The 16117-nt window shown below is 51.7% G+C and overlaps 1 protein-coding gene across 2 annotated transcripts in view; it reads left to right on the top strand.

Moving 5' to 3' along the window:
* Nucleotides 1-235: 235 nt before the first annotated feature.
* KLHDC4 (kelch domain containing 4) overlaps nt 236-16117 on the top strand; it is a 57717-nt gene continuing 41835 nt past the window's right edge. Inside the window, exons 1-5 of one of the 2 annotated variants that reach the window (XM_007994301.3) lie at nt 236-437; nt 4426-4517; nt 9073-9151; nt 10266-10364; nt 14871-15007. In XM_007994301.3, the coding sequence (XP_007992492.3) occupies nt 339-437; nt 4426-4517; nt 9073-9151; nt 10266-10364; nt 14871-15007 (506 nt within the window). In that variant the 5' untranslated portion in view covers nt 236-338. Of the gene's footprint in view, nt 438-4425; nt 4518-9072; nt 9157-10265; nt 10365-14870; nt 15008-16117 lie in introns of both variants that reach the window. The other variant, XM_038008181.2, reaches the window with a different exon arrangement.

Here is a 16117-nt window from a genome sequence, read left to right as displayed (position 1 = left end):
CAGGCTGGACTCGAACTCCAGGACTCAAGCGATCCGCCGGCCAAGGCCTCCCAAAGCGCCAGGGTTACAGGCATGAGACATTGCGCCCAGGCCGGGTCATCTTCTCCGAGGCCTTATGCAGAGTCCGAGGCCCCCGGACCGGCTGCCGAAGACCGAGCTGCAAGACTGAACCTCGTAGGGAGCCCAGCAGCACCTCCACCCGGAAGCGACTCGAACTCGAGGCCGGAAGTGACTCCATTTCTGTGCGCCGAGCTCCGCCCCCCGAGCACCTGGTTTCGGGTGGAGAGCGCGCGCCGTTTGGTACCCCGGTGTCCCATCGCGGCTTGGGACTCGGCAAGATGGGCAAGAAGGGCAAGAAGGAGAAGAAGGGCCGCGGCGCGGAGAAGACGGCCGCCAAGATGGAGAAGAAGGTGTCTAAGCGCTCGCGGAAGGAGGAGGTGAGCGAGTCAGACCGGGCCTAGGGGCCCGACGTGGCGGCCGTGCAGCCTCGTCCGACTGCCTGCTCCGCCCGGGGTTGCGGGTCGCCGTGGGAGCTGCGCCGGCCCCGCGGGAGAGCTGGAGGCCGTAGAAACTGCCCCGGCGCCGCGTGCGGGCAGCCTGGACGGGGCCCGCCCCCTCCCGAGTCTCCACGTGTGTCTGGCCGCTTCCCGAAGAGCGACGGAGCTGCCTCCTTTAACGTGCTTGCTTTTCTTCGTGTGGTGTCGCGGGCGTTTTTCTGCGTTTCCTCCCACTCCTCCCTCCCTCTAAAGGTAGGCTGGGTGGTGAGAAGAGGCAGGGGTTTGGCGTAGGACGACCTGAGGTTGAGCCTGGGGCTGCCTCTGCAAGACGTGTGGCCTGGGAGTAAGACTGTTAACTTTTCTGAACGTCACGCTTCTCGTTTTTCTAAAGAGGACAGATAGTCATCACAGCGGCCCTGAGGAGTAAGCAGCAGATGGTTAAGTGAAGAAGGCACTGAAGCCACGGGGTAGCCCGTAGCAGCTGATGGCAGCCATCACGGTTGTCTCCTTCCCTCTGGTCCTCAGCCCAGGGTCTGCAGGAGGATCCGTCCTGAACTTGGGGTTGTGTGTTCTGCGGCTGCTGCTCGTGGGTTCGCTAACCGGGGGCAGTTTTACGGCCTGCCGTGTGCCAGGCACAGCTCCCTGGGCTTTAATCCTCACAACCAGCCCAATTCCTTAGCACTGGTATTCCCATTTGACAGGAAGTCAGACCAACAGGTGAACCATGAAGTGGTATGGAACTGGGGTGTGACGAGATGTCCTGAATCAGGAGCTCTTGACCACATTCCTTTGTCCCTTTTGTTCCTGAGTCATTGATCGCTCCATGTCCTCATCTCTTAAATAATGGAGTTGGACTTTTCCCCTCACACTCCTCTTAAGCTCTGACTTTTTTTTTTTTTTTTGACGGAGTCTTGCTCTGTCGCCCAGGCTGGACTGCAGTGGCGTGGCCTGCTGGCCAGGGTTGTGGCACAGGAAGTCAGTTCATCTGTGTGCCATCTTCAGAATGGTGCCTGGCGGAAAGTAAGCACTCAGTAACCAGCTGTTATCTGCTTTCTGCTTTTTTTTTTTTTTTTTTTTTTGAGAAGGAGTTTCATCTTGTTGCCCAGGCTGGAGTGCTGTGGCACGATCTTGGCTCACTGCAACCTCCGCCTCCCAGGTTCAAGCGATTCTCCTGCTTCAGCCTCCCAAGTAGCTGGGATTACAGACATGCACCACCACACCGGCTAATTTTGTATTTTTTAGTAGAAACCGGGTTTCACCATATTGGTCAGGCTGGTCTCGAACTCCTGACTTCAGGTGATGCGCCCACCTCGGCCTCCTAAATTGCTGGTATTAAAAGGCGTGAGCCACTGTGCCCGGCCAGTTACCTGTCATTTTTACTCATCTTCATGCCTCCCTCCAGTGCCCAATACTAAAGTGATTGTAACAGTAGCTTCCCTTAAGAGAGAGAGTCTATCAGTCCTGGAGTTTGTATGTTATCTTAATGAACCCTCGAAACAAACCTTTAAAAGAACTGGTCGTCTGATTAGGCGAGACTCACAGAAGATCATCTCTTTAAATTCAGCTGTGTCTGTAATGCAACCTAATCACGAGAGTGGTATCCCATTATTTTGCAGTCCTGGGAATTATTGGGGGGAAGGGGATCTTGGGGACAGCTTGGAATTCTGCTCCCACAGAACTCATGTATCAGGTCACCTGGTTTGCACCTTCACTTGGTCCTGGCCTCTGCCTGTCTTTCCACCTGTCTCCATGGGCTCACTGCAGCCACAATGCCTTTATTTTAGTGTCTCAAACATGCCAAGTTCTGTCTGTGGTCTTACCTGTACCCCAACCATACTCCGCCTGACTCGCCTTTTCAGCGTTCAGCTTATTGTCACTGTGGAGAGGCTGTCGCTGACTGGGCCACTGGTGTCACCCAGACCCTGCCACCTTGCTCTCCTTCAGTCCCCCAGTGATGACGAGGTTCAGCCCAGGTTAAAGACTGCTGCCTTCGAGGAGCAGCAGCAGAGCTCTCCTGGTGCATAGATGCTGGGATTTGAACTGTTTGTTTAACTGCATTGAGCAAAACAAGTTGAAAGAATATACAGTATGATACCATTTAATGACATTTAATTTTTTATTTTTATTTTTTTGAGATGGAGTCTTACTCTGTCACCCAGAGCGAGTGTTGCAGTGGTGCGATCTCAGCTCACTGCAGCCTCCACCTCCTGGGCTCAAGCAATTCTCCTGCCTCAGCCTCCCAAGTAGTTTGGGACTACAGGTGTGTGCCACTATGCCGGCTAATTTTTGTATTTTTTAGTGGAGACGGGGTTTCACCATGTTGGTCATGGCTGGTCTTGAACTCCTGACCTCAAGCGATCCACCTGCCTTGGCCTCCCAAAGTGCTGGGATTACAGGCATGAGCCACTGTGCCTAGTCAGTTTAATGACATTTAAAAATGTAAAACAATACTATGGCTGGGCGCGGTGGCTCAAGCCTGTAATCCCAGCACTTTGGGAGGCTGAGGCGGGCGGATCACAAGGTCAGGAGATTGAGACCATCCTGGCTAACAAGGTGAAACCCCGTCTCTACTAAAAAAAAAATACAAAAAATTAGCTGGGCGTGGTGGCAGGTGCCTGTAGTCCCAGCTACTGAGGAGGCTGAGGCAGGAGAATGGTGTGAACCCGGGAGGCGGAGCTTGCAGTGAACCGAGATCATGCCCACGCACCTCCAACCTGGGCGGCAGAGCGAGACTCCGTCTCAAAAAAACAACAAAAAAAAGGTAAAACAATACTATATGTTGCTTAGGAATACACATGTGTAATAAAAGTGTGAAGAAAAGCTTGAGACTAATAAGCACCGAGTTCCAGGTAATGGTTACTTCGGGGGATGTGTGGGTGGGTACATGCGGGTGACACTTTATTCCTTACCCTGGGAACGGTGCACAGAGTGTCTTGGATAAAGTTCTGTAACTTGTGTGTTTTAAATATTGCATAGTTTAGAATACTAAGCAGCGTACCCTGCTGCGAGAGCCTCTGGGAGGGATTGACGTTCACCCCGAGACTGAGGGGTGGGCTGAAGGAAGCACGAGGTGGCGCGTGGCGAGCTGAGGGATCCTGGTGTTTTCATTAAAGGAACGGAGAGGACGAGGACGCCGGTGTAGCTTGGAGAATGAGGCAGGGTGGGAGGTGAGGTTGGAGAGATGGGTGTGGGGGAGGGAAGATGGTCTGCAGGTGTGTGTAGCTGCAAGACGGACACTGAAGGCTAGAAGGAACTTGAAGTGTCAGGCTCGGGTGTGGTATGGGAGTGTCTCGTAAATGTTGGGAAACGGGCACTGGGACTGAGGCAGGAACACTGGGTTCCAGTGCTGGCACATCAGTGCCTCGAGTCACTCTCCATGGTAGTAAGAATTGACACCATCTTACACGGATTGACTGCAGCAGGTATTTGCTGAGTCCTTGCTGTGCAGGCAGTGTTTTAACCAGACACCGTCTTGCTCTGGGGGAGCTCATATTTTACTTTGTTGGGGTGGAGGGATGTGGAGGAAACAAATGAGCAAGATAAATGTATCAGACACTGCTCTGCAGACAGGAAGGCAGGCAGGTGCGACAGCCCGGGCCTGGGCTCTGAGAGGTGCTGAGGGTGTCTGCAGTGAAGTCACGATGGGCTTGTCTAAGTGAAAGGTCTTGCAGGGGGAGCATTAGGGGTGTGGGGTGAGATAGTACTTGGTGCACACATCTACCCTTTAAGCAAACTGCCTTTGAGGTCAAGCTCTGGTTACTTGTGAATGTGTCAAACTCTGCATTTCAGACGCAGGCACAGTGTGTTACAATTCACAGACGTGACTGAGCCCAGTCGAATCACACTGACTGGGGGAAAGCTGGGCAGGCTGTGGCTCCGCGGCAGGTCTTGGGAACAAGTCTCATCTGTGCCTGCTTGCTTGCCCTAGGAAGACCTGGAAGCGCTCATAGCCCATTTCCAGACACTCGATGCCAAGAGGACTCAGATTGTGGAAACTCCGTGCCCCCCGCCCTCACCAAGGTGAGCAAGTAGCATTTTCGCATTGTATATCTGTTTCCTTTTCTTCTTTTTTTTTTTTTTTTTTTTTTTTGAGACGGAGTCTTGCTCTGTCGCCGGGGCTGGAGTGCAGTGGCCGGATCTCAGCTCACTGCAAGCTCCGCCTCCCGGGTTTACGCCATTCTCCTGCCTCAGCCTCCCGAGTAGCTGGGACTACAGGCGCCCGCCACCTCGCCCAGCTAGTTTTTTTTTTTGTATTTTTTAGTAGAGACGAGGTTTCACGGTGTTAGCCAGGATGGTCTTGATCTCCTGACCTCGTGATCTGCCTGTCTCGGCCTCCCACAGTGCTGGGATTACAGGCTTGAGCCACCACGCCCGGCCTTCCTTTTCCTCTATGCATTGAAAAACTGCTTTAAATAGCACCAGGTTTTGTAAATGATCAGGCACTTGGAACATTTTCATTATTAAAACCTGTTCTCGGTCACTTCTGAAGAAATGGAATGAGGCTGTTGAGCTTTACTGTCATAGAACCTGGGAGCAGGGCCTCCGGCACAGCCACTGCCTCTGGACTCCTGTGCCAGCTTTGAAAGCTCCTCCACTGGTCATGATGTGTGGATGAAAGTGTTGACCCAGTGAGCTTTTTTTTTGGTTCTTAAGGTATTTTAAAAGTGCGTATTGTAGGCAGAAAGCTGAAAATCACCTTAGCTTTTGCTGTGTTTGTAATGCTTTTAAATTCTCATTTGAAAAGTTTGTAAACATAAATTGAGTATGAGCCATTTTAAATGAATTTGAAAAGTACGTAAAAACATTCCGAGTCTGTAGGATTTCATACACATGTGGGATGAGCTGGAGTGAGAAATGGTTTGCTTTATTTCCCTCAGTAGGAGATTAACCTTGCAGCATTTACCGTCTTAATAAAGCTGCTGCAGGCCCGAGTGGAAGCCGGGGTTGCCCGTCAGGAGTTGGGGGTCTCGATTGTGCTGCGTTTGCATTAACGAGGCGCATGTGATGGCTCTGGTGCCCGAGTCCCACCCGCTGGCCTCAGGGGCAGGGTTATCATCACCGGCCCAGAGGTGGGAGGAGCGCAGGGATCAGCCCCTGAGCAGAGTGAGTGGTGGTGGGGCCGCTCCCATAGGCCGATGTCCTTCCTGGCTTTCACTTAATATCCATTAGGATTTGGGTTTTCTTTTTCCCTTTAGTTTGCATGTTGCCCTCAGGGCCAAATGTAAGTTATACGTGGTAAATGTACTTTTGTTTTTTCTTTTTTTGAGATGGAGTCTCACTCTGTCACCTAAGCTGCAGTGCAGTGGCATGATCTTGGCTCTCTGCACCCTCTGCCTCCCAGGTTCAAGTGATTCTCCTGTCTCAGCCTCCCAAGTAGCTGGGATTACAGGCGCCAGGCACCACACCCAGCTAATTTTTGTGTTTTTAATAGAGAGGGGTTTTGCCATGTTGGCCTGGCTCGTCTCGAACTCCTGACCTTAGGTGATCCACCTGCCTTGGCCTCCCAAAGTGCTGGGATTACGGGCATGAGCCCGGGCATGAGCCACTGTGCCCAACTGTAAATGTACATTTTCTTTTTTTTTCTGACGAGGAGTCTTGCTCTGTCGCCCAGGCTGGAGTGCAGTGGCACGATCTCAGCTCCCTGCAAGCTCTGCTTCCCAGGTTCACACCATTCTCCTGCCTCAGCCTTCTGAGTAGCTGGGAGTAAAGGCACCCGCCACCACGCCCGGCTACCTTTTGTATTTTTAGTAGAGACGGGGTTTCACCGTGTTAACCAGGATGGTCTCATCTCCTGACCTTGCAATCCACCCTCCTTGGCCTCCCAAAGTGCCAGGATTACAGGCGTAAGCCACTGCGCCTGGCCACGTTTTCATTTGAGTTGTTGGAGCAAATGGCTTCTGACGTTCCAGCACTCCCGAGGAAAGCCGCTTTGAATGGGGATTGGTTTTATTTTTTCTTGTAGAGACATTTTTTATGTTGCCCAGGCTGGTCTCGAGTTCCTGGGCTCAGGTAACCGTGCCTGGCCTTTTACATTTTGTTTTGTTTTGTTTTTAAATGATATTTTAGAATTTTTCCATAAATAATGTTGCCTGAAAGTCAGATTTCATGTCAGGATATAATTTAAGGGGTTGGCAGTTCCTTGGGTCAGCTGGAAATGCTTCCTAATAGGAGGGAGCAGTTACTGAAGCAGCTCTCCTGAGATGAAGACCTTTTGCTTGGTAACCTAATAACTTCGAACCTCCTACCTCTTTTTTTTTTTTTTTTCTTTTGAGACAGAGTCTCGCTCTGTTGCCCAGGCTGGAGTGCAGTGGCACATTGTCTGCTCACTGCAAGCTCCGCCTCCCGGGTTCCCGCCATTCTCCTGCCTCAGCCTCCCGAGTAGCTGGGACTACAGGCGCCTGCCACCACGTCCGGCTAATTTTTTGCGTTTTTCGTAGAGACGGGGTTTCACCAGGTTAGCCAGGATGGTCTCGATCTTGTGACCTCGTGATCCGCCCGCCTCGGCCTCCCAAAGTGCTGGGATTACAGGCGTGAGCCACCGCGCCCGGCCCCTCCTACCTCTTAATCGTATTAGTTGAGAACCTCGTGAGAGTGACCAGTTTCTAAATGAATATATCCTCAGGATTGGCTCTGATGTGACCTACCTGGAAAAGGGATATGACGCCAGCTGCCTCAGTACCTCATCTGCCTGTGCGGCAGAAACACCTGGGCTGGTGCCGCTGGTGGCTGGGTGGGGGCCTCAGTTTGGGCCCCTTGTGGATTGTTTCCAAAGCTGTGTTTGGTACTTTTCTGCCAAAATCATTAGGTGTTCAGTGAGAAAAGATTCAGGGTCAGCGGAGTTTGGGAAACACTTTATTCTTTTTTTTTTTGAGACGGAGTTTCGCTCTTGTTGCCCAGGCTGGAGTGCAATGGTGCGCTAGGCTCACCGCAATCTCTGCCTCACAGGTTCAAGCAATTCTCCTGCCTCAGCCTCCCGAGTAGCTGGAATTACAGGCATGTGCCACCACACCTGGCTAATATTGTATTTTTAGTAGAGACGAGGTTTCTCCATGTTGGTCAGGCTGGTCTTGAACTCCCAACCTCAGGTGATCTGCCCGCCTCAGCCTCCCAAAATGCTGGGATTATAGGTGTGAGCCACTGTGCCCAGCCCATAATATTATATAATTTCCTTATAGCTCTTTTTTTGTTCTCATGTGAAATAAATAGAAAGTTGTTCGTATTGGCTGGGCACGGTGGCTCACATCTGTAATCCCAGCACTTTGGGAGGCTGAGGCGGGTGGATCACAAGGTCTGGAGAACGAGACCATCCTGGCTAACATGGTGAAACCCTGTCTCTACTAAAAGTACAAAAAATTAGCCAGGCGTGGTGGCAGGTGCCTGTAGTCCTAGCTACTTGGGAGGCTGAGGCATGAGAATGGTGTGAACCCAGCAGGCGGAGCTTGCAGTGAGCCGAGATCCCGCCACTGCACTCCAGCCTGGGGGAGAGAGTGAGACTTAGTCTCAAAAAAAAAAAGTTTTTTGTATTTTCTAGATGGAAGGTATCTGGCATGTATATTGAAATACTTGAAATACTTAGACATTGGACCTTTTTTTTTTTCTTTTCCCCACATGGAATCTCGCTGTGTCACCAGGCTGGAGTGCAATGGCGCAATCTCAGGTCACTGCAACCCCCACCTCCTGGGTTCAAGCGATTCTCCTGTCTCAGCCTCCCGAGTAGCTGGGCTACAGGTACGTGCCACCATGCCCAGCTAATTTTTGTATTTTCAGTTAAGACGGGGTTTCACCATGTTGGCCAGGATGGTCTCTATCTCTTGACCTCGTGATCCACCTGCCTCGGCCTCCCAAAGTGCTGAGATTACAGGCGTAAGCCACCGCTCCTGGCCTAGATACTGAACTTTTTAGTACAATTTTAAGGTGATTTGAGAGAATAGGCTCTTAAAAGAGGACAGTTCTGAGGGTTGGGTATAGTGGCTCACGCCTGTAATCCCAGCACTGTGGGAGGCTGAGGTGGGCGGATCACTTGAGGTCAGGAGTTTGAGACCAACCTGGCCAACACACTGAAACCCTAATCTCTACTGAAAAAATACAAAAATTAGCTGGGTGTAGTGGCGGGCACCTGCAGTCCCAACCACTCGGGAGGCTGAGACAGGAGAATTGCTTGAACCCAGGAGGTGGAGGTTGCGGTGAGCCGAGATTGTGCCATTGCACTCCAGCCTGGGCGACAAGAGGGAAACTCCATCTCAAAAAAAAAAAAAAAAAGGACAATTCTGGAACATCTGATACATCAGTAGGGGCATCTGGACTTGTTCCTGCCTCGGGGCTTTTTTTTTTTTTTAAACAACTACACGCTGTGCCAGCCCAGCTCCTTGGCTGTCCTTGGAGTGTGGCCCTGGGCACTGGTAGAGGGGTTGGTGTTCAAGGGGCACCTTTGCTTCCTCTCTCAATGCCAGGCTCTCCTTTCAGGAAGTGCAGAGACAGCCAGTCTGTGGTGACAGGATTCTGTGAGGAAGGGGATGGGGCTCCAGTGGTTGTGGGGGGGGTGACTGTGCTGACCTGCTGCTTGTGTCTCTTATAGGTTAAATGCCTCCCTCTCGGTTCATCCTGAGAAAGATGAATTAATCCTTTTCGGAGGTGAATATTTCAACGGCCAAAAAGTGAAGTATATATTTTTTCTTTTCTTCCCATATTGCATGAGTATCATTTGATAGAAAGTTAACTTAAGGTAGTGACATCAAATACGCGTTGGCCCCTTCACGCCCCTCGTATCACGCACTTGAGCTGTCAGGCCTGATGTGAGATGTCGCCAGGATGGTCCAGGCACTGGCATGGCTGTTGATGTCAGTGGTCCTGGGGTCTCCGTTCCTCAAACTTAGACTGAGCCCCAGTTCCGCCGTCATCACTCTTGACGGGTGCACCTGTCTTTGTGGTTGTCTGTGCTGTTCTTCCTCCCAGTGGGTTTCCAGGTTTCACACTCAGCTTTCAGGTTGTCTTAAATAGGGAAAGTACTAATAAATCGTAGGGCTAAGTTTTATTTTTGAGCAGGTCAGAAAGACCTGTGTTTCACAATTGTGTGTGAAACACAAAAGCAGGAGCTCACCTTCCCTGCAGCCCGGGATGGGCCCTGGGGGTTCAACTGCTGGGGACAAACCTGGGGGTTTGTCCATCTTCCTCTCTCAGTTTTCATGCATTTAGAAACTAGGCTTGATTGAGTATGGTGACTCATGCCTGTAATCCCAGCACTTTGGGAGGCCACAGAGCACCTGAGGTCAGGAATTTGAGACCAGCCTGGCCAATGTGGTGAAACCCCGTCTCTACTGAAAATACAAAAATTAACCAGGCGTGGTGGTGGGCGCCTGTAATCCCAGCTACTCGGGAGGCTGAGGCAGAGAATCGCTTGAACCCGGGAGGCAGAGGTCGTAGTGAGCCACGATTGCACCACTGCACTCCAGCCTGCACAGCAGAGCAAGACTCCATCTCAGAAAAAACAAAAACATAAAAACTAGACTTGAATTAGGAGAATGACCAGTCCTAGTAAACAACAGCAAGGACTTTCAGTGCCTTCCAGATTCCTGGGCCGTGGGTCGTTTTCATTGTGTCACCATCCCCGAGGGCCCCGCCGGGGACCCAGTGGCCTCCCTGCATTACTGGTATCGTTTCCATTGCTTTAGGATGTCAGTTTCCCAGGGAACTGTCATGATTAAGATTGTTCTCACCACTCTCTTGGAGGCGTATCGTTTGTGACACTGACATTTTTCTTCTTTCCTGTAGACTTTTTTGTATAACGAGCTCTATGTCTACAATATCAGAAAGGATGCCTGGACCAAAGTTGACATCCCCAGTCCACCTCCGAGGCGCTGTGCTCACCAGGTAATGTCAGCACTGACTCTCAGCTGCCCTCCCTCCTCCCACGTGAGAGTCTGGTAGACACATGGAGAGCTGATAGGCAATGGGCGGCTGGTGTGGAGGCCTCGGCCTCCCAAAGTGCTGGGATTACAGGCGTGAGCCGCTGCTCCCAGCCTGAGTGTCTGGATTTTTTCATCTATCAAACAGTGTTGCATTTTGTCCTGGCAGGTGATTCAGTTCCTTGCAGATCATCTTGATCCCTTTGACACTCTCTCTAGGGCTGGCTTAGCCCTCAGTGGTGGCCTTTCTGCAGTCTTTAGTAAATGACCTGTGTGGTCAGTGACATCTTTTCACCTCGTCTGGTTGGAACTTGCCTGTTTCCAAGCCCTGTGTAAGCTCAGATAGTTCTCAGCATCAGAAGATGCTTTTGTCTTCATAGTAGTGGTTCCTTGGTCTCACCCTCCCAGGGTGCAGCTTAGTGTACAGAGACTCCAGGGGACGCCCCCGTGCAGATGGCCAGGGCTCTTTCTCCCATAGCTTCCTCTCTCCAGTGCTCTGCCCTGTCACTTTTAGCTGCCTCCATGTCCCTGAACTCCAGTCCTTGTCTCCTCAGCCATGCAAGACCGCCTGCCCTGCCTGGGCCCCTTGTCCCTGCACCAGGGAAGAAACTGCCTGCAGGGGCCGGAGTTGTGGGTCAGGCTCCCTGGCATGTTTCCTGGCTCTCAGGTTCGCAGTCCTGCACTTCCCGCTTCCCGTTGTCTGGAGGTTGTTGCTTCATAGATTTCGTCTGGTTTTTTCCTTGTTGACAGCGGGGAGCTAATGTGCTCCATCGTGGTCAGGAGTGGAAGTTTTACCTGTGGGTCTTCATAGTTTTAATCTTCCCTTGAATCATATTTATTTTGTTCCCTGGTGTTCATTATCTTTGAGGCGTAGGCTATACGAAGCTCTTAGACCGCTGATCAGCCTGGCTTTGTGTGGTCCTCTGGGTTGGACTGGGTCAGGCCTGTGATTCTAACTAAGATGGAGGAGAGGATGTTAGAGCAGTACTGTGGGTTACACTCTTTTGCGTGGAGTTTGACTTCTTTTTGTTTGTTTGTTTGTTTTTGTTTTTGTGGAGAACGGGGTCTTGTTGTATTGCCCAGGCAGGTCTCGAACTCCTGGGCTCAAGCTATCCTCCTGCCTCTGCCTCCCTGAGAGCTGAGATTACAGGCGTGAGCCACTGCACCCGGCCGTTTGACTTCATTTTTTAAGAATGGCTTTACTTTTTGTATTTTAGAAATAGAGTCTTGCTTGTTACCCAGGCTGGTGTCAAAGTCCTGGGCTCAGTCCTCCCACATCAGCCTCCCATTGTGTTGGCATTATAGGCATGAGCCACCACATCTGGCCAGGAATGGCTTTAGGGACTGATTATGTAAGTCTTAAGTATTCATTCCGTAAAAAATGAAAAGGATTAAAAGGAAAGTCCATTGTCCATTCTCCCTAAACTGAATTTATATTTTCTGCATGTTTTCTCTGCACGTACAGTTCATATTTCTTTTCTTTTCTTTTTTTTTTTAATGCAGAGTTTTGCTCTGTCACCTAGGCTGGAGTACGGTGGTGCGATCTCGGCTCACTGCAACCTCTGCCTCCCGGGCTTAAGCGATTCTCCTGCCTCAGCCTCCAGCGTAGCTGGGATTACAGGCTCATGCCACCATGCCCGGCTAATTTTTGTATTTTTAGTAGAGACAGTGTTTTACCGTGTTGGTCAGGCTGGTCTCGAACTCCTGACCTCGTGATCTGCCTGTCTCAGCCTCCCAAAGCGCTGGAATTAGAGATGCGAGCCACCACGCCCAGCCAGTTCATATTTCTGTGCATCTATTTCATGCAAACTGGAGCTTGCGTGTATGTGTTCTTTCTATAGTGTTCTCTCCCGTTGATGTATTATTGTAGGATTGTTCTATGGCATTGAATAGTCTTCCACGAGATGACATTTTAAAACTCCGTTGTACCGTGTGGCATGTTTGTGCCACCTAACTTCCTCTAGACTCAAAATATTTGTTAAGTTTCGGCCTTGAGCCAGTCATCATGTCTGCTGTAAAGGTGTAAATTGGTCAATTTCTTCCTATGGGACTATTGGGCTTTTAGAATGGTAGGAAACCTGGCCTGTCCTTTTACAGGTCAGTCGCCTGTGCTGAGATGACAGATGCAAATAATAACTGGAAGTGGGTGGGTTGGAGAGGGACATGCCACCCCTGTGTGCTGCTGCTCCCTGCCCCCGCTGTCTGGCCCAGGAAGGAACTGCATTGGTGCAGAGGGGCGGCACTGTGGCTGTTTCTAAGTGTGGACGGGCGGAGCACCACCTCAGAGGTGCTGGGAGGGAGCCTGCTGAGGACCACTGTCTGCCCCATCTGGGCGCACTTGACCTTAGGTTGGCACTCTCATTGCCAGCCCTCTCTGCGCCCTGTGTGGAACCATTCTTCATCTTGCTAGATCCTCACTCTTACCTCGAAACGAGAGGGAATAAAACAACAGGCTTTTATGAAAGAACCAACTCTGAAATGACCACGGCTGAGCCGGGAAATGGGGCTTCACCTGCTGCCGGGGTGCTCAGGTTGCTTTTTCTCCCTGTCCCTTTTTTTATTTTTGAGACGGAGTCTCACTCTGTCGCCCAGGCTAGAGTGCAGTGGCGCAATCTTGGCTCACTGCAAGCTCCGCCTCCTGGATTCACGCCATTCTTCTGCCTCAGCCTCCCAAGTAGCTGGGACTACAGGCACCCGCCACTACACCTGGCTAGTTTTTTGTATTTTTAGTAGAAATGGGGTTTCACCGTCACCAGGATGGTCTCGATCTCCTGACCTCGTGATCTGTCCACCTCGGCCTCCCAAAGTGTTGGGATTACAGGCGTGAGCCACTGCGCCCAGCCTTTTTTTCTTGCTTAATTACACCACCAGGTGCATTATAGTCACAAGAAGCTGGGCTGCATGACCCTGGGCAGGGTGGGTGGCTCTCACCTGTGGAGATGCAGCACTGAGGGTCCCCCTCCAGCGTGGTTACTACTACGGACTGCCTAGGAGCGTGCTCTTCCCATCCTGGACCCTAGTCGCTGCTTAACTTGCGGGTTTGGAGGAAAGACCCCGTGGAGCCTGGTGGTCCTCGCCTCTGCTTGCAGCCCAGCAGTCTGTCCAGGCAGCTCTTCCCACAGGTGGATGTGTGCCTTCTCCTAAAGACTCTGCCGCCTGCAGTTCTTGGGGCCCTGAGAGGGAGTGGGCCACGGAGGGCCTCATGTGGAGTAGCTGGTGGTGTCTGATGACCCATCAGGGATGCCCTTGTTTTTGATTGGTGGTCTGCTCTCTCCTCGGCATCCCCTGCTGCCAGAGTGCCTTTCCGTGTGTGGCCCAGAGGACATTACTCCCACTGCGCTCCTTCACCTTTACTGTGATGCTGAAGTCTTTATTAATCATTCATAATGTCACATAAGGTTGGGTGCGGTGGCTCGTGTGTGTAATCCCAGGGTGCTTTGGGAGGCTGAGGCGGGAGAATTAACTAAAGCCAGGAGTTTGAGACCAGCCTGGACAACATAGACCCCTTCGCTACAAAAAATTAAACAGCTGGGCATGATATCACATGCCTGTAGTCCCAGCTACTCAGGAGGCTGAGGTGGGAGGGTCACTTGAATCCACGAGGTCGAGGCTGCAGTGAGGTGAGTGATGACTGATGATTGTACCACCGTACTCCAGCCTGGGCAACAGAGCAAGACTCTGTCTCTAAAAGGAGAAAACACTACATAAATGCTGTCTTTTTTTTTTTTTTTTTGAGACGGAGTCTTGCTGTCACCCAGGCTGGAGTGCAATGGCGCAGTCTCAGCTTATTGCACCCTCCGCCTCCTGGGTTCAAGCGATTCGCCTGCCTCGGCCTCTGAGCAGCTGGGACTACAGGTGTGTGCCACCACGCCTGGCTAATTTTTGTATTTTTAGTAGAGACGGGGTTTCATGTTGGCCAGGATGCTCTCTATCTCTTGACCTCGTGATCCACCCGCCTTGGCCTCCCAAAGTGCTGGGATTACAGGCGTGAGCCACTGTGCCTGGCCCATAAACACTTTCTTTTACGTGCACATTGTACTTGTGAGGCTAATTTAGTTGGTACATAACAGCTAGGAAAGGGATTCACGAGAGCAGGCAGACAGCTTTATTGTAGATATTACTAAAAGGAAAACATTGCTAGGTTGCACCACACCACTGTTAATATTTGAAGTAACTAGCTGTGTCCACTTTAATGGGATATGGCATTGTCTACATTTAAATGGATGTTTATTTTGCAACCTAGGGATCCGTGAAAGTTTGTCAGACCCTTGACTGAGGACATGCTTTCCTACGAGGGTGCTTCTCTGGAATCCTCCCCTCAGAGGCAGGAGAGGACAGTGGCTGAGTGTGGGGCCGGTCACGTTGGGGGGCAGCTGAGATAGTACTAAAGCGCTCACCACTGCCGGTCACCCATGACACTGTCCCTGCTGCTGTGTGGCTGTGCCCTGACCTGTCACCTTTCTTTTCACAGGCGGTGGTGGTGCCTCAAGGTGGCGGACAGCTGTGGGTCTTTGGAGGGGAGTTTGCCTCTCCCAACGGAGAGCAGTTCTACCACTACAAGGATCTCTGGGTCCTGCATTTGGCCACCAAGACCTGGGAACAAGTCAGGTAAGAAGCCAGATGAGAAGCTGAGCTCCAGGCGTGGCTCTTCTGTGCTTGTGTGCTGAGCCCGAGTGCTGGGAGCAGACCTCAGAATACCAGGGCTCAGAGGAACCTGGGTCACAGTCCAGGAGCCCAGCCTCGCTGGGTCCTGGGAGACCACGTTTTCTCTGGACCCTTCATAGAGAAGTGTGGGCCAGGTGTAGGGGCGCCAGCTGCCTGGCTTTGTTCTCCAGGTTCCATTTGTCGTTGGCTGCCAGCCTCTCGCCTGTGTTGCAGCTCTTCTCCTGTGGTCTTCTGTTTACACCCTTGGAGGCAGCTCTGGGTGCCCAGCTTGCTGGAAGGGGAGCCCCAGGGGAGCCCCATAGGGATATGTCATTGACTAAAAGGGTGTCCTCTTTCTGTGTCGAGTTGGTGTAGAAACCGTGGAGCTGGTGTGAGACAGGAAGGACATTGACATTTCTCTTTGGTGAACCCCGCTCAGCCTCTGTTGATTTCCACCTCTGTCGGAAATGTCACTGATGGGGTTTCTGATGCACGTTTACCACGGGTGTCTCCCATTAGTCAAGCACTGCATGTCTGTCCGTGTAGAGAGCCAGATGGTGTGTTTGCATGTAAGTTATTTAAGAAATCTAGTCGAATGACAGACTGAAGTAGAGTTGTTAGCGTCCTTCTCCTAGGTGTGGCCTGGCTCGATTGCCGCTGCCATGACCCACCCTTACACACGCCATCTCTCTGCCATTAAAGCAGCACAGTGGAAGTGCCCTTGCTTCCAGGAGAGAGGCCGCTGCACGCAGGCCTTCTCCACATCCCGGGGCTTCAGCTGGAGGGCAGCGGCACTCCCTGGAGCCCGCACTTGGTTATGTCATGATGAGCCACTTCGGGGTGTTTCTTGGAGTTTGGGCTCCGTTATGTTGCGGTGAGCCTCGTCAGGATATCGAGGCCTGTTCTGCTGGCTCCACTGCTCCGCCTGGCTCTAGGCCGGGTGTGTTAACCAGTCAAAGGAAGAGTCCGCTGTGCATGGGGAGGGTGCAGACAGATTCCCTGCGCTGGGCCCACCTGCTGGAGGAGGGCTTGACCATAGCCTTACAGTGGGACCTCATTCCTCGAATGCTTGTT

The sequence above is a fragment of the Chlorocebus sabaeus genome, chromosome 5 (genome assembly GCF_047675955.1).
Source record: "Chlorocebus sabaeus isolate Y175 chromosome 5, mChlSab1.0.hap1, whole genome shotgun sequence".
NCBI lineage: Eukaryota > Metazoa > Chordata > Mammalia > Primates > Cercopithecidae > Chlorocebus > Chlorocebus sabaeus.
This window is presented reverse-complemented; position numbering and strand designations above follow the sequence as displayed.